General features: G+C 40.4%; 1 protein-coding gene across 3 annotated transcripts; it reads right to left on the reverse strand.

Annotated features, from left to right (window-relative positions):
* Positions 1-393: 393 nt before the first annotated feature.
* Positions 394-20,936, reverse strand: LOC118699815 (transmembrane protein 68-like). 3 transcript variants are annotated; one of them, XM_036404005.1, is made up of 7 exons: positions 20,825-20,936; positions 16,884-17,214; positions 14,362-14,526; positions 8,832-9,025; positions 6,599-6,659; positions 4,660-4,799; positions 394-2,680 (listed from the first exon to the last, which is right to left on the reverse strand). In XM_036404005.1, the coding sequence occupies exons 2-7, from the start codon at positions 17,209-17,211 to the stop codon at positions 2,576-2,578; spliced, it is 993 nt and encodes a 330-aa protein (XP_036259898.1). In that variant the 5' UTR covers positions 17,212-17,214; positions 20,825-20,936; the 3' UTR covers positions 394-2,575. The 3 variants fall into 3 exon arrangements, 2 of the variants coding, with proteins under 2 accessions (XP_036259898.1, XP_036259914.1); XR_004982128.2 differs by lacking the exon at positions 394-2,680 and adding an exon at positions 5,023-5,113; XM_036404021.2 differs by lacking the exons at positions 394-2,680; positions 4,660-4,799 and adding an exon at positions 4,806-5,113.
* Between the last annotated feature and the right edge of the window lie 813 nt (positions 20,937-21,749).

Consider the following 21,749-nt stretch of genomic DNA (forward strand, 5'->3'; position numbering starts at 1 on the left):
CCTATTTTTCAATAAAACTAAGTAGGCAGTCATTCACACCCCAAATATATACAAATAAACCTTACTAGTCAGTATTTATAGCCTATTTTCTGTTGCATAACTTTTAACTAAAGTGGTACTGCAGTTCTTGTAAAGCCCCTCTGCAGAACAGACTGCAATTATTAAAACTCAGACCTTATTATTTATGTGACTTTTTTCCTTTACTTCACTGTTGTCTGAATTATTTTTATTTTCATTCCTTATGGGGTTTTGTTCCTTCCATCCCTATTGAGTCACTGCAAAGCAAGAAGGGAATCTCAGGGGTAGGTATGCTGCTCAAAACCACTCAAGGTTCAGCAGGACAGGCCATATATCCATTCCATTTAGTTCAAACACAACACAAAACTTCAGAAGTCTGTTCCAGTTGTCAATTTTATTCAAAAAGTGTCTTCTATATATTTTTAATATATAGAAATAAATATGAAAGGCCTATACAAATATGAACACTTATAGAGTACCAATACTGCCCTTCATTTTTTATACTGACCTTTCAATACATAAGGGGACAAAACTGCAGCAAATAGCCCACATACTTAATAAAATAAATTTTACAAAATCTCTGATAACAACGTCTGTCCACGTCTAACAGAACCTTTTAGATTGAGTTCTCTTTTACATACATGCAACCTCAACACAAAACATGTTCAGCTTTGAGATGTTCACAACACAGACTGATGTACATTTTCCTCAAGATGGACAGTAAACAAAAGATCATACTTAAGTTATACTTCAATGCAGGAATTTAGCATTATCCTTTTTCATGACATGCTGTCTTAACAGTATTTTTGAAACACAGTCCAATAAATTAAAAGGAATGCAATCTTGCCTTCAAGTAAAACCCAAGTCACTTAAACTTCAGAATGGGCATTTGCTTTTACATAACATGATTCTTCCCAAAGCTTTAAAAATTTTGACACCACGTAAAACATTTTTGGTATAAAATAATATCATAAAGTAAGCCTTTTGCTTCCTGTGAACCACATTTGATAGACAATTCCCCATTAAGTGATATTTTTCTAACACAGGGCATCACCCACATGCAGTTATGCAATGTCACTAACTTACACATTTAAAAGAGCATAAAGCAAAGTACGTGCTTAAATGGTGAGAGGAATGACTACTACATCAAATACAACTGCTCCTTCAAATGTTGGTTATTTGTTGGGTATTTTTTTGGGGGTGGGTATATTTTGCTTTAAGAAAAGGTCACACCTCAACAATATTGAAAGGCAACCACATCATATAGCAAAAACCTCTTTTTCTGAAGGAATCTGTCCTCATCCCAGAACTAAAAATTCCCAGATGTTAATTTAAGAACTGTAGATCAAAATTCCTGGAAACTAGAAGAAATATTTCAGGTATTTCCTATATGGACAATAAAACCATAGGCTTTAGCTAAGAAAAAAATATAATTTGCTGTAAGTGCACAAGAGCGCAATCTTGCATCTCTCGCCTGTTGATTCAATTGTTTTCACTTAAGGAAAATATACAGAACATCCCTCTCATTAGTATTTAACTTACATAAATAACTGTTTGAAGAATATATTTAATAGTTTATTCACATACTAAAGGGTATTTGGGAATGTCAATTCTGTTTTTCAAAAAAACTACTGCTTTTACAGTGTTGTTACAATTTTCTCTTTCCATCAAAATAAAGATTTTTGAGCTCATATTACTAAACACTATTCTCATTTCTACTTCTTGATGTTTGAATGCTTGGCTCATTGTTTCAACAGAGAATGTGTAGATTCACTGAGAAATAAATGGGACAAGTCTCTTCTCAAGGGCAGATATCCAATATGCCTTGGCTTGGAATTGCAGTCATGTTGTAGGGTTCTCATTCACAGCATCAATGTGGTTTCTGGCTTCCATAACAAACCTCCTTGATCACTGTAGTTCTCTAATCAATTTTCACTCCTCTGAACCCTTTCTGAGCTCACCCAGCAAAATGAAACATTTTGCAACACAGGTTTTGCAGGCATTGCTAGAGGTTCTGCAGGCCAAAAGTGGTGGACTGTTTCCCAGCAGTGTGAGAGTAACAACCTCAGGACAGTTTTCATATGTGTTGTATGGCATTAATCTGGCCCACAAAACCTCCTTACATTGATGACGGTCAAGACAGTAAGACTCCAGCTCTGCAGAGGGTTTGACATTCAGGTTAGAGATCCATCATGGTGGGGATGGGAGACAATGACAGACCAAAAGGATGACAGACCATATACATAAAGGCTTGCAGTACTATTTGAAAAAAAACCCCAAAACAAACCCAGATCAACAACCCAGACACTTCCAAGGTAGGAATGCATTTATCAAAAATTAAACTTTGCCCCATTATGAATGATTTGAAGTTTGGGTTCCTGAGCTTGATACTGGACAGGGGAAAGGGCAAGGCCAAGGGACTTCTATCTTGAATTATACAGCAGTATCATTAGGACAGTATTTAAAACCTATTATTAGAAGAACGAATAATTTACAAATGTGACTTTAAGAATATTTTAACTAAATAGTAGTTATAGAAGTTTAAGCTCAAAAGACCTTAATCTTCTTTCTTTTGTGTTTGAAATCGTTCCATTAGTGCCCTAAATATATTTCCTGGTATTTTCTGGTGTTTGTCTATGAGAGCTTGGACTGCTGCTTTTGTCTGTAGGGAAAGAAAAAAGATTTTGGTCAGAAAACCTCATTTTCATACTGCTCATATAATAAAACAGTTTCTAGGCTCTTTTTAATCCTTTCAAATATGACAGATATATTGCAAATTCAAAATACTGTTCTTCCATATTTAAGCCCAGAGATGTGATTGTGACAACACTGTCAAGAAACAGACCAACAAACTAGTATCTCTTACGTGTGATAGCTGCGTTCACAAGCTGTATTAGTGATACGCAAAAGTCAAATGACAACAGAGTGAATTCATGAAAAGACTTAGGTCTATAAAGCATGTTAGACACCTGCATGATGTACTGCAACTCAAACTTCTGCCTATGCCCAGGTTTGCATCAATAACACTCTTCCAGTGGGCACCACCTTTGACTCTACACCTGCTCAGAAGCAGCACTGGAAACACCATTGTGTCTCAGCACATTTGACTTGTACAAAGTAATGCCCTCTGGCCCCAAGGCCCCTGAAGGGTCTGGTCCTGTGACACATGCTCAGGCCCCTTAGCTGCAGGTGACAGCAGCCTTCACTTTCACTCAAAAAACAAACAGGCCAAGGAGTCACAGCAGTTACTCTTATTATATAAAAGCTATATAGGGAACATGCAAAAGCAGGGCAACATGCAAAAGCTGGGTGAGAACACACTTCCTATTCTGCCCAGACAAGCACAGGCTAGGGAATTCTGCCCAAAACAGAAGAACAGAGATTTGCCTCTGTAAACCAGTGGTCAGCAAGGACAGATAGTAGTAGAATGTTGTTTGTTGGTACAAGCTCCCACTGTTCATATGAAGTAAGTGATCAACTGATATGTCAGCGACAAGGACTTCATACATCTGGTCCTAAGTGATTGTACAGATCTAAAATTCGTATTAGGTAAAAATTTTGAGCTTTATTTTTTGCTCTATATAATGGGAAAATGCATACTGTGCCATAGCCTGAAACATGAGATACAACTTCAAAATCACTCTAAGTAGGATTCTAGGGAATTCACATTCTTGGGGCTTTATCTAGCAGAATCTGAACTTAAGTCAGAAAATAGTGAGGGTTGGCATAAGTGTAAGATGTCAATGCATGTCTGAAAATAACTGAAACACATTCTCTGCTGAAAGCTAGTTCTGAAGTCCTGTCAGAGTGACCCCACAAAAGAAACAAGCAGTGTTCCATAAGCAGGGCCTAACCTACTGCAGACAAACATTTTAAGAGTATTTTTGCAGAGATCTAATCATAGGATAAACAGACAAAGAGACAACTGAACTGACACCTGCATGGTCAAGAAAAGTCTCTCTCTCAAGTGAAATTTTTAGAATATTTTAAGTGACCATCTGTGGAGTTTTTAAAAATACCTGTTTCAGCCCACTCCATCTCACTGCTCCAGCACTTAACTGGTTTATGTCTTTGCACTGTGAAATCTATTAATAAACTGAATAAACATGAGGACCTGAAGATCCTTTCTCTAAGGCATGCAAATCTGAATTAAGAGGAACATTTATAAGTTAAATTGCTGGGCTTGAAGCTGTACAAAATAGAAACACACTAGGCAAAGCAGTGAAATTATATATTTTTTTCTTTTAGTGTATGCAATTCCAACAGTTGGTGAACATAGATTTGCTGTTTGAAAGGCTTCCTTAGTATCTTTATGAAAACACCAGGAAGCAGAATGCTTCCTCTTGGGTGAAGTGCTTCTCTCTATCAACTGAGAACTGTCTTGTCTGACCAAACTTCTTCAGCCCTTAAAGCAAGTTGTTTCTCAAAGCAAATATAGGGTGAAATTAACTTTATAAGACCTAGAACATCTGCAAGTTGCAGTAATAAAAAATACAGTATTTAAGAACAACATTCAGAGTTAGGCAAGTACATGATTCCACCAATTTCTATAACTGGCTTCTAGACAGAAATCTCTTGACAAGACTATTGCAGTGGTTTTTATCAATATTTTAAGTTTACACATATAGATATCTCTCTTACCTTTGTAGCTAGCTCCTCAGCAGTCATATTTGGTTCATATGGAATGGGTTCTCCAATAAATGTACGAAGCTTGACAGGAAAGCCCCCATACAGAGGAACTACTGGCAATCTAATACGCTCATATAGCGACCTAAGTATTTCTAATGTGAAAAAATGTGGTTGAAAATGGGAGAAAGAAAGGTGGGGAAGGGAGAAGGGAAGTGGGGAAGGGTGAAGGAAGAAGAGAGAAAGAGAAAGAGACACTGGGATTATTCTGTAAAGTTTTTTGTCCCCACTATGTCTTAACATTGAAACTGGCTTGCAAAGTACTCTAGCTCCCAATCCAAACTCTCAAATAATGTGGCATCTCAAGTGCTATCCTACCTTGACTTTCATTTCCTAAAAGCTGCATTAATGCTTATATCAGACTTATTTCTACTCTAACTTGGTGTGAAATCTTTCCTCCAAAGAGTAGCTGAAACGAGAAGAAAGAAGAGGAGAGAAATTCAATAGCTGCCTCTCTGGAGAGGAAGAGAATCTTACACAATACAGGTTACAGGTTCAGCTCATTTGACAGGTTAGAATTAGAAACTAGTATTGGAAAACTGCATGTTCAGTCCCGTTGCGGTACAGGATCAGAAATAGCCTTATCTGCCTAAAAGTCAGTCATGCTAACATACCGAATTGCTCTTTCAGATCACACACTGGTGGCAGTTAAACAACAAAAAGAGAGAAAAAACAGGTATTTCAAACAGCTCTAAGAGGACACATTCTTCTCACATGTCACCTTCTAAGGGTTTATCCCAAATGTACCCAGAAGAGATTCTTTGAAAAATAAGCACTAATATTATAGTTCTCAATTTCAGACAAGAAACTCCATTAAATGGCATGCTGGCATAAGAAACTCCTTACTGATCAAGACGTGGAATTTTCTGTACATAACCTATAAAAACAAAGACAAAACCACTGAAACTGGAGTAACACCTCCAGTGACCAAGAAATTACACTCCTCTAACAACTCTGTTGTAGAATGCAAGGAGCACAAGTGATTTTGGCTTCAATTTCCTCTGTTTGGGATTCTCCTAAACACAGCAACAATTAATTGCTGTTGATTTTTGTACAGCATGATAAATGTGTGAATTATTCCAGCTTCTGCATCTGATGCCTTGGCTTTCTCCATGCAATATATTTCTCCTCTGAAACGAAGAGGAAGAGAAACAGAACTGTGCTGCCCTGCAGCCTTCTGATGAAGGTGATGATGCCATACTTGAGACAGAACACTCCATTGGTATGGAGATTTGTTCAGGTCCCTCTGCTAGATAGTAACTAAGAGATATAAAAAAGAGGGAGTTTAACACTAGCAAATGAGCAGAGATGTGGGCATCTAATCATCCCAGAGATGGACCCCTCAGACAAAAGACCCATCTATTCATTTTCTGGCTATAGAGATAAGGAAGGAGAGGTGCCAAATGCAAGTTTTGTGAGGAACCACAGGTCTAGTGCAGAACAGAAAAGCAACTACAGATTAAATGTAGTTCAAACCATTCAAGCTTTAAGTACAGGTAGAGGTGTAAGCACAGAGCTTTAGGAAAACAGGAATATTGTGTCAGTTGCCAGCCTGCTTGCTTTGCTTCTTAACAGACAGCAGGAAACCTAGGGTTGGCCTAGCAGATATAAGCAGAGAAAAAAGTGCCTTACATCTTTCTGCGTTTTTCTGGCTCCTTTTTTCTTTCTTCTACTGCTTGTGTAAAAGAACACTGCTATGTGGAAAGTAACCTAGATGAGCCAATATCACATCTAATGCAGATATTAAATCCTAATAACGTCTCTGAACTCTACCAGAGAGCAAACATCAAGAAACAAGGCTGTGTTAAATCTCAAACTTATGAGGATTATTTCTACAGAGATAGGCTAAACACACATGGAAAAATAAACTACAGAAAAATAGAAAATATCTTACTTATTCCTCCTAATGTCCTAAAGCCTTCTCGAACATTTTGTGTAAACATAGGAATGATGGGCTAGGAGGGAAAAAAAATAATTAAGAATTTAAGATAGCACTATCTAAAAAACTTCTACCTCACTTAATTAAAAGGCAAATTAATGTCAGAAGTGTTTCTCAGACAAGGATATATAGAGGGCAAAACAGGTATTCTGAAGTTTTTCTGTGACCTTCTGCCATGAGTATTCAAACTGAAGAATACCACAAGATTTCAGTGAGTCACTGTTTCAGCAAGTCTATTAGAGCAGTCCAGAATTCCAGAACCTATGGAGCTTTCAGGTGTCCCTCCCCCCAGCTAGCAGTGTTTGCACAGTTGTGACTTAAGTGCTTAAACCTCTTACCTAATTTGTAGTTATGCTCAAAGGGAAGGATTCACAGGATTGGGACACTAAACTTGTCTGATTCCTCTCTGCTATGATGAAGGTATTGCTTCACACTTGATGTGTCATATTCAATACATGTCCATGACTTATTTCTGCTGATGAGTACTTGGAATGGTGTTGAATATTTCAAGTTTTTATTGCTGTTTTTAAAATTGCAAACAGCTGTCAAGATTTACAAGAACTGTGGGGGGGGTTAGCTACTATATAAAGTTTTTCAATAGCATTTTATAGTATGTCCCCACTATACACTGCATCATCAGAAATACAGAACTGTTTATGGGATTTTCATGAACTCAAATTCTTTTAAACATTTTAAAGACAAGCATGGGGATAAGCTATACATGTAACTTTCCAGACATGCATCAAGTTTGGGGTTTTTTGAGAGGGAAAAAAAGGTCTGTAAATAATTACAGAGAATAAAAGGAAGTGCAGTTGCCTAAACTGAATGCATACAAATGTCTTTATTCTTGAACAATCTTACTTGGAACATCTTACTTTTGACATAGAGGTAGAAATTTTTGTTCATATGACAGAAATTCTGGCAAAAATCTGCTGAAATAAGACAACTTCAACACGTTGAAGGTCCTAGTTTTAGACAAATTTTTCTGATATTTTAGACAAATTCTTCTTTCCATGAGGAGTTCCGCTTATGATTCAAGGTGATTTAAAAGTTCATCTTTAATCTAAATAAAGATGCTTTTCCCACTTTCAGCCTGTCGCTGACACTCCTTCTATTTTACTGCATCACTCAGGGTTTTTTTTTAGGGGGGGATGAAGCTACACACCTTGTGAGTGCATAATGGGAACCAACACACATCCAATTAAATAAATGCAACTAGCACAATCACAGCTGAATCTCAAGTATAGCCTTCACATGCTATTGTAATACATTAGTAAAATTTAAACCTGTTGAAAATACCTGCTTAAACAGTGTTATTTTCCTTGTGAGAAAAGTGATGCACACTTGGGTCTTAAAAGTATTCTATTTCTGTGTAAAATCCAGAGATTGAACTAGTCTGTCTTTGACAGTAACTAAATATAAAACTCCTGGTGTGAGACTAGCTTTTAAATTAGGTATATGCAGACCTATGGACATATGCACACATCTTCCAAGTACAAATCTAGAACAGGAGGGATTCTGAAATGATTACTAAAATAGTTACAATTCAAATATATCTCACACACTGTCGTGCCTCAGCATTTGGTCCCCTATGAATAACGACCTGCCTGCTGACCAAGCCCAATGCTGTACATTAGAACTGAAGAGTTCATGCCAGTGACCAGCCCTGGACATTCCTCACTACCATAAAATGCCAATACAGTACAAAGTGTCAGTGAATCTATACCCTGCTGGGTCACACCACACTTCAGCGACAGAACAAACAGAAACATGTGGAGTTGGACTCTATGATCCTGATGGTCCCTCCCAACTCAGCACATTCTGTGACTCTTGATATAGAGGGTTGCTTCCCAACCATGCTGGTCAGGGAGGGCTAGGCCATCACAATACTAACCAGCTATGTATAAAACAGCACATGCTTATAAGGAGAAACCATCTTGTATTTCATCTCTTGTTCTTTTGAACTCTGGATTTCCTAACCACAGTATTCTTAGCTGACTCATAAGCCTTCTTATCTATCAAGAGCAACAAAAAGAGTCAGGAGATCTAGTTGTGAGAGCAAGTAGACCATACTCATGACAGTCAGAAATCTAACATCAAATACATGATAATCAAAATAGCTTTCTCTGGAAGAAAGTACTAATAACTCAGCTTTCTTTGCTTCTCTTCCATTACGTGTCATTCTTACCACTTTTGCATCAATGGCCACCTGAGCAAAGCCCTTCCGATCGCTCCACAAAATATTGTACGTTTCATCACTGAAGAGAGCTTCCCGAAGTCCTCCTGGGGCAATGGCTAACAGATGACCCTCCTCCAGAGTCCTGACACAAGCTTCTTTTGGTCCATGTATAACTCCAAATACATCAAGTAGTATTCTGAAACCTGCAGGGTTAAGATAACATTAATTCCAAAAGTGTTAATTCATACTACCAGGGAGTACAGATTCCCAGCACAGAACACTATGGCTAAAATTTAATTGTCTAATAAGCTGTGGCCCACAGTCCCCAAGAGGGACTGAAGCATTAAGTCTAACTTACAGATTTTGGTCTGCAAAGTTGAAGATTTAGGGGTTTCAGTGGCTTTTTGCCATAGTAAAGTCAGGTGCTATCTCACAGTCAGGACTAAACTGAAAAAGAACTGTCAAGCACTCTGAGATGTCTTTCACATGTCCCTTTGAAGGAGGTGTTTGACTCAAGGGCACTGGCTCCTTGCCCAAGCTCCACTGTTCAAACATAGCACAGTCCAAATAGCGAGCAACAAGAAGCAAACTAGGAAAGTTGTGGTTCTGTTTTGTGAACTTCAGCAAAGAACAGTAGTGCATAAGGTAGAGAATGACAAAGAAAATGCATAATTCTCTGCATTATGGATCACTGCAGCAATTGACTGGTTCAGTCTGAGAGTACCTGGATGGCATTTCATACAGAGAAGCATCTGGTAAGCCTCAACTGGGTACACTCACCTTCTCTTAATATTGTAACTGAAATCTTTTACCTAATGTTACATAAACTCTTCATATCACCTTAAATTTGACATGTCATTTGGACTGTACCCTTCAAGAAACAGTAGAACATCAAAAATTTGCTACAATCATCAAAAGAAACACATCTGATCAATTTAGACAACTAGCCTATTGTTAAAGGACATAACTACCACAGACCTCTGTTTGCAGGAAATAAGTCCTGTTTGGTTGGTTCAATAGATTTTAAACTTATACAGTATTTATGAGTAGTGCATACCAAAAAAGTAACTTTGGATGACTGGGCAGTAAGGGAAACATTATTTCTCTTCCTTGAAATTTCCCACTGAAGCAAACAACCTTATCAGCCATAGAAAAGGACAAAGAACTGATCTAGTCAAGTTTGCCTCTTAATAACAAATGAATAGCTGTAACTATAAACACACATTTGCTATATACACACACATGCTAAAGGAGAGCCCAAAGAAAGTTATGAAGACAGAGGTCTATCTTCTCTTACAGCCTGCATAAACAAAGGGCTTGGGAAGAAAAGCATGAAGCAACACATTATCAGTTTATTCTTAACTAAACTCTGATCTCTAACTAGTCTTTTTAACTGGTGTGAGTATAATTACTCCCAACTCATCTCCATACCCAATCAGGTTCTGTCCATACACATGGCCACAGAACACAAGCTGCATTACACCTGTCTCATATTTTTCTGTGCCTGCCTCACACACTGCTGATGACACTCAGTCTTCATCCAAAAGCATTTGCATGGAAGAACACCTGGAACTGAAAGTCATTTCTTTCAGGTGCTTTTTTTGGGAGATTTTTAATAGCTGATTTTTACAATGCTTGACATTCCCAAACTAATTAAAGCTCTCTGGAATGTACCTGGTGGTAAAAAGCTGCCTGTCTCCAAGTCCTTTCTGTCAGTGAGCTCAGAGACAGACAAAACAGTAATGAAAATGGTTGAGATGAGCAGGAAAAGAGACTCCAAGGAAGCAAGGACTGTGACAGCACCGTTTCTGCATTGGATACACTGAGAAAGGGGTGAGGGGGAGAGTGTGTATGACAAAGCAAACACCGTGAGTTTTTCCAGTTCATTTATCAGTAAAAAAAAAAAGAACAGAATATTGTCAGAATACAGACAAAAAAATGTGAAAAGATTTGAAAATGTGAAAATGTAAAGAATAGTTGTCCAGGGAGGTTTTAAGTCCTCACAAAATTTCTCAGCTGTATATCCCCCTTTGATTAGTATCAACTTTATATTCTGAGCAGTGCTTCACAGCCTTGCCAGCAGATCACACATTACTATTGATATCTCTGCTTCAGTACCAAAGAAGAACTTGGCTCCCTTAAATGAGCTGAGAGATGCAATCTGACACAATGGCCCAGAAAGGACAGCCAGGGTACCTGCTGTCAAAGGCAAAGGTCACCACAAAGTTAGAAGAAACACTAGGGTAGTACCAGGTAGCACTGCATGAAAGGTACCAAGAATCTGTTTTTCCATTTTAAATAACAAAACAACTCTCTAAATTATCTAAACACAATTTTTCAGCCATGCAAAACATTTTCTTCCAGACACCAAGAAGTTCAAACTTAATTTTATTCCACAGTTCAACCCAAACTCTGCCCTTTGCCTCAACATACTCTTCACCTATTTTCCACAAGACTGTATTGGCAGAAATGTTTGAAAACCCCTTGAAGAGCACCCAGTAAGGCATGTAATACTGCTCTCAACTTGTGCACTATGTACATTTTTCTATCTTGGCCCCAGTGACTGTAATATCAGGGCTGTCAGCTACCGGATAGCAAGGATGTCATCGTTTTCCCATTTTCCTTTAGGATCCCAACAGTGAGGAACCATTTAGACCACTGAATCCAACCTTCCATAGTTGTAGATAATTCACACATATATATCTGCAGAGCACCTAGTCCACAAGATACTTTGCAACACCTTCTGCATGTAACAGACAAGAAGCCAAAGCTCCTTTCCTCTGCAACATTACAGGAAAGGGACTGTCTTAGTTACATAAACTAGCAGGCATCCTTTTAAAGATGGCTCCTAGATGACTTCAGGAAGCAAAAATGGCCCATACTATAGCAGAGGATGATGGAGAACAACACAAGTGAAATCTTAGTCCTCTCTGAATACACTGGGAAAAGGCTTTCTCCTAAACTTAGAGAAGTCAATGGTTTTCCAAGCACTACACAGCTAAGAGTCTAAAGGAAACAGAAAGCGGGAATATTTGGTCTGTTTTTCCCTGTGGCAAACCTCTAGTTATAAAAGAAGGAAAAAAGAATTTACATGACCGCATTTTATATCCCTCTCCTCCAAAATGTAAGAAAAGCATACTTAATACTGACACAATTTTGACACATCCATGTGTGTCTAAACAGACTCCCCAAATGCACTGCCACCCTGTCCCATTTCCCCTGCACTGAGCATAGTAACTTTTGGTTAAAACATCTTCTGAAAAGGCATCCAATTTAACCTGAACACTTAATCAAGATCAGACAGCCTTAGTATTAGGATAAAATTATGCAGTCTTTCTGGTTTGATTCACAAGGAAAGCAGCATCTACCTGAGCTGTCAGTCAGATTACTGTGCTTATTTTGAAACAATCCACAACATTTTCTGGGGTCTTTGGACTTGTCTCCCTGAACAGCCTTAATTCCTTCACAGAACCAGAGAATTATGCAGATTAGAAGGAAGCTCTGGAGGTCATCTAGTCCAGCCTCCCACTCAAAGCGGGTTCTACTAGATCAGGCTATTGAGAGCCTCACCCAGCAGAGTTTTGAAAGTCTGCAAGGATGGAGATTCCCCAAGTTGCCTACGCAATCTCTTCAGGTGTCTGATCATTCTCATGGTAAAATACCTTTCCACACATCTAATCAAAATGTCTTGTGTTGCAACATGTCTCTGTTACTTCTCAATCTATCGCTGTGCACCTGTGAGAAGAGTCTGACTCCCTCTTCTGCCCACCCTCCCACTAGGTCACTGAAGACAGCAATAGCATCTTTCCACACCCTTATCTGATAAGCACCAAACAGATCCAGTTCTCTCAACCTCTTTTTGTACACTTTGTGTGCTCCAGACCCCCATAATCCACTGAACATGCTCCAGTGTGTCAGTGTGCTCCCTACCAGGGAGTCCAAAACTGGACACCACGTCACAGATGTGCTTGCACAGGTGCCATGCCATGGGAAAAAGAATTCTTCACCCAAACCAGTGGCTACATTCATGCTACAAAAAGCTCACCATGCAGTTCATCTTCTTTGCTGTAAGGGCACACTGCCAACTCACATTCAGCTTGTTGTCTACTAGAATCTTAAGTCCTTTCCTGCAAAGCCCCCTTTTATCCAGAGTACTACTGCAGAGAATTGCTCATCCCAGCGGCACAGCTCTACATTTGCTTTTGCTGAACTTCATAATATTTCTGCCACTTGAATTCTATGAAGTCACTCTGAGAACAAGCTTTAATGCCCAGTATATCAGCAGGTCTCCCAGTTTGGTATCACCAGTGAATTTCCTGTGCATGCTCCAGGCCCTCGTCCAGGGGTACTATAAAAACACTACGCAGCAGTGGTCTCAGTATCAATCCCTGAAGAATGCCTGTAGCTGTTGGCTAGATGTTGTACCACTAAAACCAGTTCTTCAAGATCAGCCATTCAGCAAGATGTTTCTGCAATGCTACTGAATGATATTTGGGGGACTCATACGTATACTCCCACTTAGCAGAAAAGTAGCAAAATATAACACCCCATTTGATAAACATCTGTGCCTATAAAGATACAATACAGAGCCAAATCTGCATCATTAAGTAGGTTATATTAATCATCCGTATGTAAAAGATTTGATGGCCACTGATAAATGAATCTGTTGGCAAAAGCAGTTGTAGAGGCAAAGCAATACTGTAATCAGTATGAAAAAGTTCTTTTCAGGAACTAAGGCTGAAGTAAATCTATACCACCAAAAAGACAATTTTCTTATATGAGTTGGTTCTACTAAAAGCACCAGTACACTACAGGATTCTCCTTGTAACATTTGTGAATCGCAAACCAAACTTGGGAAAGAAAGTGGGTACTACTGCATTTCACACAGACAACAAAAAACCCCTCACACAATCAATTTCACCAACTGTCAGTGCATTTCAACAGGCTATCCAGCCAAAATCTTGCCCTAAACATATTTTTCATTTTCTATCTGCTTCTCCTCATGTTTAACACCTCTCTAGCTTTCCTCCAAAACAGATTCTACTCAAAACAGTCTTCCTGGGCACAGGTTCCACTGCCTGCCATCCTCAACTGTAAAAGAGCTGGGTGGAATAAGAAAATACACTGTCTCTTCAGACTAGTATTCTTAACTTATAGGGCATTTGTTCCAAAAAGTTTAATTCTTAATCAATTCACACCACTCATTCTGCCTATATTAATGAAAAAGAAACATTTTATTGAAATCTTTGCTAATGATTAATACAGAGAACACTGCTTTTCCTACAATCTCCTTTTCTTTGTTTCTAAACACCCTAGAGTCGTTGGAAAGTGTTGCCCAGACAGGACTATGTCCCACCCTTGCATGGGCCAGTCTCGTTGTTCTTTGTAAAGAACATGGTCTGTTCCAAAACTTTCACTGAATTTGTCTGAATGTCTGTTCTGAAAGCTGTGCTCCTGCAACACAATTTTTTATTAATTACACAATTAAAAAATTCAAATAACAATTCCAAAACTGCTTGTTTATAATGAAGTGTGTTACCTGGTACTCTAAAGACAAAATGATCAGCTACTACGCTGCAGCGCCTCTTCTTCATTATATGAAGTCTAGCTGTGAAATAGATATAGTCAACAGGAGTAGCTCCATGATAAAACACAACAAGTCCTGGTCCTTGAGGAATATTTTCGACACCATGAAGCTCATAACCTGTTAGGAGTTAAAAATGTAGCAGGTGTTAAATTTTTATACAATTTTATCCCAAAGAAACTAACTTTGCAGTAAGCTGGCAAACTAAAACCAACATGGATTGAGAAGTGATAAGAACAATGTGACCGATAATAAGTCAAGAAATAACTTGCAGTAGCTACAGGAAATACAAGTTGCTTCAGAGAAAATACAAGTTTCATTTAAGGCACCGCACTTAGAGAAAGAGAAAAAAAACCAAAAACCCAGCACTAAAACAAAACACCCAGTCATACCATTTCAAACTGTATAATTTATCCTTATTTTTTCTGTTCACTGTTTTCAAGGCTGCAAAGTCCTCTGAATCAATCATTCAAAAGAAATCAAAATACAGACTGGAGTGGTGAAACAACTATTTCAAGGTATTATTAACCTTTCAAAGTTTATTGCCATAAGTGACTGTTTTAGAAGATTTGACATGGTATCACACATTTTCATGTCTCCTTTTACTCCAGGATATGAAGCTTATCTTTGCTTCTTCTCTCCAAGTTATACCTGTTCCAGCTTTCCATCACTATATACTAAAAGCTATTTGGGACTATATGGGTCTAGCTGAAAAATACATAAACACACATAAGCTTCTTCCTGACCTCACATCTCTATTCAAGTCACAGGGCAGAATATATTTAATTAACACAAAATGCATCAGTTTAGAACACACTCAGTTAACACCCAGTAGTACAGATACAGTATCTTTTTTACAATAAAATAAAACAAGCAAAAAGAAAACACCCCAAAAAAAAACACCCCTCAACCAAATTCTGTCACATCTTCCAAAGTTAATCAGGTCTGCAATTCCTATTCCATTAATTTAATTCTGAAGGTACTCTTGGCTCTTCTCTCTCTATTTTACTGTGGAGCTGTAACATATTGCAAATGTATCATCTGTCACATCCCAAGGGATCATTACTGTGCTCCATGCCAGCCAACTAACACACATGGAATTGGCATAATACATGTAAAATTACAGGTATCAACCAGCATATTTGGGGCTTTTTGGTTGTAGGGTTGTTTTTTTCTCTTCTTTTTTTATTAATGCTGTTAGATTTCAGGATGGAAAGTTCTTCTTATGATATCCTGATGAATCAAGTGGGGAAAAAAATAACTGGAAAACATTTCATTCTTTAGCAAGACAAGTGTATAGATAAGAGGGAAGCAGCTGGCAGGGCAGAAAAAAGTCACAGCTCTCAATGAGGGACCGGATAAGAATCTTCTTGCACAAATAAAATGTCAGACCTTATGAAAAGATAAAGTTACTAAGGATTAAAAGAGCCAAGGTTTTAAAAAATAATTTTCTTGTGAAAAAAAAAGTAAATAGCTTTTTATTGTGAAGTGAGCATTTTAAGCTCTTTGATGTAGCTGTTGATTTTGATGTAGTGTACTTTCTTAGATTTGAAAGTTACATCTTAGTCTTACAAAGCCTATCTGATACAGCTGCTGCACCATCTGGTTATCAATGCCTTGAAAACCCACTTCTCTTTGACTAGAGAACAAATAGAGATGATTTTCAAGAAGGATTTATTCTTTATGTAAATTGTTCTTAAGTATCTCTTTCTCCTTTAGCTGCATCTAGACTGAATGACTCTGAAAGAGACTTATGATTTCCTTAGAGAGAAAAGCCAAATCATTTATTAAGTCTGTCTTCATAAAGAAGTAATAGCAGAAGGACAAAGAACAAGGCCCTTAGTTTTGACATTCTAGTAGAGAAAGCAGTAGTCCAAAATACAAAGATAAAGAAAAAAGTAGGGTTCTGTAACAGTGTCAGGCTCTGAAGCTAATTTCAAGAAGGAACTAAGTGCTCCTTTTAGCCATCATTTGGCATTTCATGTAAGACTGGTTAAGTGCAATTAAACTAAGCTAACATGTGCTGGCTGACATACTAGCTATCAGGGAACTGGCATTAAACTTCCAGTCTTCATATATTAACCCTGAAATGATACAGTTAATTGATCTAGTTTTTAACACAACACACATTTCAGGTCTTCTTCAAATGAGGAAATCCAGGAATTAATAAAAAGCATAAAATGGGAAAAAAAGGCACTTTAAAAAATTGTGCATATATTCAACCAGAACGGAGATGTCACTTTATAGCTGCAAAGGAATAAATGCGTAAGACAAAAAACTTACATTCAAAAAAGTCTCAATGTCTTTTTTTTTTTCTGCCTCAAGCACCACTGACAGTCATTCATAAAACAGAAAAAAAACCCTGGCCTGAACTGGCATGCACCAGCAGCAACAATCAAGCATATCTTGATAATCTTGAAAACTAAACAAGGAATAAGAGCTTCAGAAGCCTTAATGAAAGGTCAGATCTCACTTACCATGCCATATTCTTCCATGTCCATCCCATATGGTTGCCAACATTTCTCTTGCAGCTATCCAAACATCATGGGAATAAGCTTCCTTTATTTCATTCTTCCTTTTATAAATATGAAGCCAGAGAATGGAAACATAGAAGAGAATGACAATAACTCCTGGAAGTACAAAGACTAGTACAAGTGGAAACAGCACCCATAAAATGTAAAATGCATAACTCAGATAATCTCCAATATCCTCCACACCAGTCCATTCTTCCAGAATGTAAGTCAGGCAAGTTAAGTAGGACATAGATGTCGGTCCTGCAGTACAGGATTCATTTTCACCTGTCATCTCCTGTTTAAAATAAAATTTTAAAAAAATATATGAATAAATCTTTCAAAAAGATAGATCTGTCTATACTGTTTAATCATATAATAAACCTCTCTCATGCATTTTATTCATATACCATTTACCCCACATCCCAGCAGCACCTATTAGAAACATAAGAGTTTACACAGCAAAACTTTTACTTGATATTTACAGTCCCTTTCTTTTTGGTACTGGAAATGCTGACAATTCTAATGGAGAAAGATGGTGCCACTGCTTAATTTCAGGCTAGGATTTTATCTCACTGAAAACTGCTCAACTTGCACAGACCCAGAACACTTATACTTTTACCAATACCAATTATTACTGGATTTTTGAATTTCAGAAAGCTGTATTGATTAGTCTAATTTATTGTTACAATAAAATAAAACCTTCTCTCAAGCACTAACTACAACAGGAAACAGCACAATCTCAAATCCAGTGCTTTAAAGAAAACCTTCTGAACACTTCCACTCTTTGTAAGCCTAGGACATCTCTGGAAGAAGACTCTCTCAAATAAGAAAGTCTCAGCCCTGGAGAGACCTTAACTTGTACAAGGAAATTTACTGATAGTGACAGGTCAAGACCCAGAGCACAACACTGAGAGGCAGCAGAAAGGACAAGGGAAAAAAGTTCACAAAAAGTCCTCTTTAGAATTTTAACTGCTCTGGCTTTACTGTGGCTATTCATAAGAATCTCTCCAGTCCAGTACCAGCTCCTAAAAACTTACCAGCCCACAGAAGTCAAGCCAGCAATTTCAGGCTTACTGTAACTCTGGAGCCACATTTATTTTTCTTAGCTTTGTACAATTTAGGGGACAACTTGCTATTTACTTCACCTTATAAACACAGACAGCCTGAATGCTTGGCTATTTTAACTACAATGCTTGAACAGCAAACCTAATACCTCTGGGTACAAAAATTATTCTAGGCTAGAAAAAACTGGTTGATTAATATTCCAGCTTCTGCTAGTCAGGACCAAGAAGAAAAAATGTTGCAACTGCAAAAGAGGCTTGTAGAGAGAAATGGAAGAACAGCATTTCTAAGAATGAAATTAATCTAAGCTTAAGGCTGCTGTGTTTTGTTTATTAGAGTGTGACTTACAGCAGGTATGACTGCAAAGCTCCTATGCCTAGACAGACATTTATGTCTACCATTGTTTTGCTCTGGTTTTGCAAGAAACAAGAGACTGAAATACAGAAGATAATATTGCTTTCAGAACACCAGTGACGACAAAAATTACAAAGCAGATCAATTTTACTCCACATTTGCTAAGGAACATTGAAACACATACTAGAGTAGAACTCATTTCACTTATTTTCCTACCTCAATTTTCCCTCGCATTCTGACAGAGCAAGGATGTCCCTTTCCCTTTGGTTTTGGAAATCAGCCTCTACACACATTACTCAAGGTACCTAGCTCCTATTAATGAGAAGAAAGCTAATCCTTGCTCCCACAATCCACGGCTGTTCCAAACTAATTCAGGCTTACGACATTTTGCTCCTCGGCGTGTTCTTGAGGACAGTGTGATGGGCAGCTGATTTATCTCCAGCCAGTACATGCACACAGCAGTAGTGACATGTCCTTCACTGAATTCATGCACCCCTGTCTTTGGGGTGGGAATTAGGGGGAAAGGATGAGAGAGAAAGTGTGTGGGAGAGCAAGAGAAAGCTCTTTTTCATTCCAGTTGCCAGAGCTGAACTACAGAACCTGTCAGGCAGCAAACACCCACAGCAAGTAAAAGAAACACAACTTGTGCGACCAAGCAAGATTTCAGAGTAATATTCAACACCACAATATTAATCAGATTGTTATGTCTGGACTTCTCCAATGGTTCCACCTACTACCTAGAGAACAATATGGAGTATGGATTATGGCACTGAAGTATTGTTTCAAAACTGAGAGGTGATTATGTAGCTTAAAAGAAAACTTATAGCTATACTCTCTCACTTATTATATACTTTTGCTTATGGCTTTACCCAAACCCCAAATCCTCCATCAAGTAAATTTAAAATCCTGTTCACACATGTCAGTCTTGCAAAATATTACATGTCCTTTTGCCTGTAATGTTCAATGCAATACCTCAAACGCAATCACCACAGTTTTTAAAGTTTACTTGCATATCTGTGTGCTAACTTGCAACAGAAAATAAAATCTCACGTTTTCTGTGCTACCAGCCACAGAGGTAAGAGCTAAAGCACTGCCTTCCCTCAGGAACAGTCAAACCTACCATGAACAATGCTGCTTCCTCATCTTGAAGAGCATCACAAGATAAGTTATACTGAAATTTATACTGTCCAACCTCTTCCTAACCATCCAGTTAAATCAGATTGCCCAAGGACATATCCAATCCAGTAGTATTCTGGACTGGATCTCCATGGACGGAGATCCCACAGCTTCTTCAGGCCCCTAATCCAGTGCTTGAATACCTTCATTGTGCAAATGTTTTTCTTTGTTCTAGAGTTCCCCCTACCACACCTTGTATCTGTTGCCTCCTGTCCCTTTGCTGTGAAAATTCTACTTCCCACATCCATTAAGAGCAGCAGTAAGGTCATCACAATGTGGATGCTATGGCAGTGAAGAAGAGAAGGCAGATTATGAATCAAAAAAGCCCAGAAATTCCACATTGAAAAGAGGTTCAACATGGTTCTTATGTGCCACTAACAGATAACAACATTGGTCTGTTCCAGCTTGCTGTTGAGCAGTTCAAAATGCACATTTTTAAGTTCTAACTTGCTAATGCAGCAGCTTACCTTTTTCACTAGTTCACAAAGACATAACTTCTCGTTTGACTAATTACAGCGCACACCAACTTATGCCTACACTTCAAGCTTTATGATGTGGAAACAAGGCTAACACACAATTCCCGTCACTGACTTCTGCACATGACCCAGGAAAGTCCTTAACTAAACTACAACGGAGGCCCTCGGCTGCAGTCAGCAGATACTGGGATAAGTGAGACCCTACTGATCAGGACAGAAGGAGAGATTATGGACAGCATCCCGCTCTGCCGTAAACGACACACAGCACCATTCCTGCATGCATATGCAATGTGCAAGTGAAACCTCTGGAGGACAACCCAGTGTTTCCAAACTAGAAAGGCACTGAGAAGCAGCAGCTACGACACGTCCCTGCCAGCAGAAACACACGGCTACGGAGGGCGTTTCCATCAGAATTAGCACTGCCACCACAAGCACACCAAAAAAACCTCGAAACAAACGAAAAGTACCAGAAAACCCTGATAACCCTGCTAAAGTCACCTGCGACAGGAGAGAGCCTAGAGGATGGTTTAGCCCTTGTTTTGGCCCAAGAACAGGGCGGGCGCTGGTGCCGGCAGAGCGGTTCCCTCAGCGGGCGGGCGGGCGGGCGGCCGGGGGAGGTCGGGGCTCGCTTTCCCGACCAGAGGGACTCAGCCCCGGCCCGGCTTTCCCCGCCAAGCGCCGCCGGCTCCCACCGCGCTCCGCCCGCAGCCCTGTGACTAAAGCAAGGCCCCGAGCTCGGCGGTGACAGAGGCCACCACGGCGAGTCACCTCCCGCCCGGGCACCCGCGGGCCAGGCCCGGGCCGGGCCCCTCCACCCGCCCGGCAGCGCCCGCTCACCTTGCCCTGGCGGCGGCGGGACCGGCTCCGGCCCCGCGTCCCTGCCGGGGCCCGCTTTTACTCTCCGCCCGCCGCCCCCGCGGAGGCTGGGTGCCCGCGGGGCGGCCGGGCCGGGGCGGCTCCCGGCGGGGGGCGGGGGCGGGCGGGCGCCCCGCGGAGCGGGGGCGGCGGCGGCGGGGGCGCGCAGGGCAGCGGGAACTCGGCGCCGCCGGGGGCGCGGCAGCCGCCCGGACCCGCGTCCGGCACGCACCGCCCGCCGCTTCCGCCGCGGCGGCACGGGGCGGGCGCCGCCAGGGGGCGCGCGGTCCCCGCGAGCGGGAGGGGCGGGGCGGCGGGGGCAGAGGGCGCCGCCTGGCGGCGCGGGCGGGAGCCCGGAACTACGGAATTCCAGGGGGGATTGGGGTGGGAGAGACCGCCGAGGTCATCGGGACCAACCCATGACCGAACACCACCTTGACACCTGGCCCGCAGCACTGAGCGCCACGTCCAGCCTTTCCTTGAACACCGCCAGGGACTCCACCGCCCCCTGGGCAGCCCATTCCAATGTCTCATCTGTGAAGAGCTCCCTCCTCATGTCCCACCTAAACCTCCTCTGGTGCAGTTTGGGACTGTGTCCTCTCATGCTGTCTCTGGGTTGCCTGGGGAAAGAGGCCAAACCCCAGCCGGCCGCAACCTCCTTTCAGGGAGTTGTGGAGAGTGATAAGGTCACCCCTGAGTCTCCACTTCTCCAGATTAAACCGCCCCCAGCAGCAGGCACCCACTGCTCACCCTCCTGCCTTGAGCACCGCATGCCTCGCAGCCACCCCTTCCCTGGTACCTGCCAGGTGGGTGCAAATCCTCCTCCTCCTCCAACCCCGCTGGTGTTGCCACAGCAGCAGCAGCAGCAACAGCAGAATCCATGCCTGGCACCCACCACTGCAGTACC

The sequence above is a fragment of the Molothrus ater genome, chromosome 1 (genome assembly GCF_012460135.2).
Source record: "Molothrus ater isolate BHLD 08-10-18 breed brown headed cowbird chromosome 1, BPBGC_Mater_1.1, whole genome shotgun sequence".
In the NCBI taxonomy this organism is placed as follows: Eukaryota; Metazoa; Chordata; class Aves; order Passeriformes; family Icteridae; genus Molothrus; species Molothrus ater.

Excerpts from the sequence above, each read along its gene's own strand:
- LOC118699815 (XM_036404005.1), bottom strand. The coding sequence starts at position 17,211 with ATGACAGGTGAAAATGAATCCTGTACTGCAGGACCGACATCTATGTCC. Across the intron at positions 14,527-16,883 it reads ACATGGAAGAATATGGCATG|GTTATGAGCTTCATGGTGTC; the intron begins GTAAGTGAGATC and ends AACTCCTAACAG. Across the intron at positions 2,681-4,659 it reads CTGAGGAGCTAGCTACAAAG|ACAAAAGCAGCAGTCCAAGC; the intron begins GTAAGAGAGATA and ends CTTTCCCTACAG.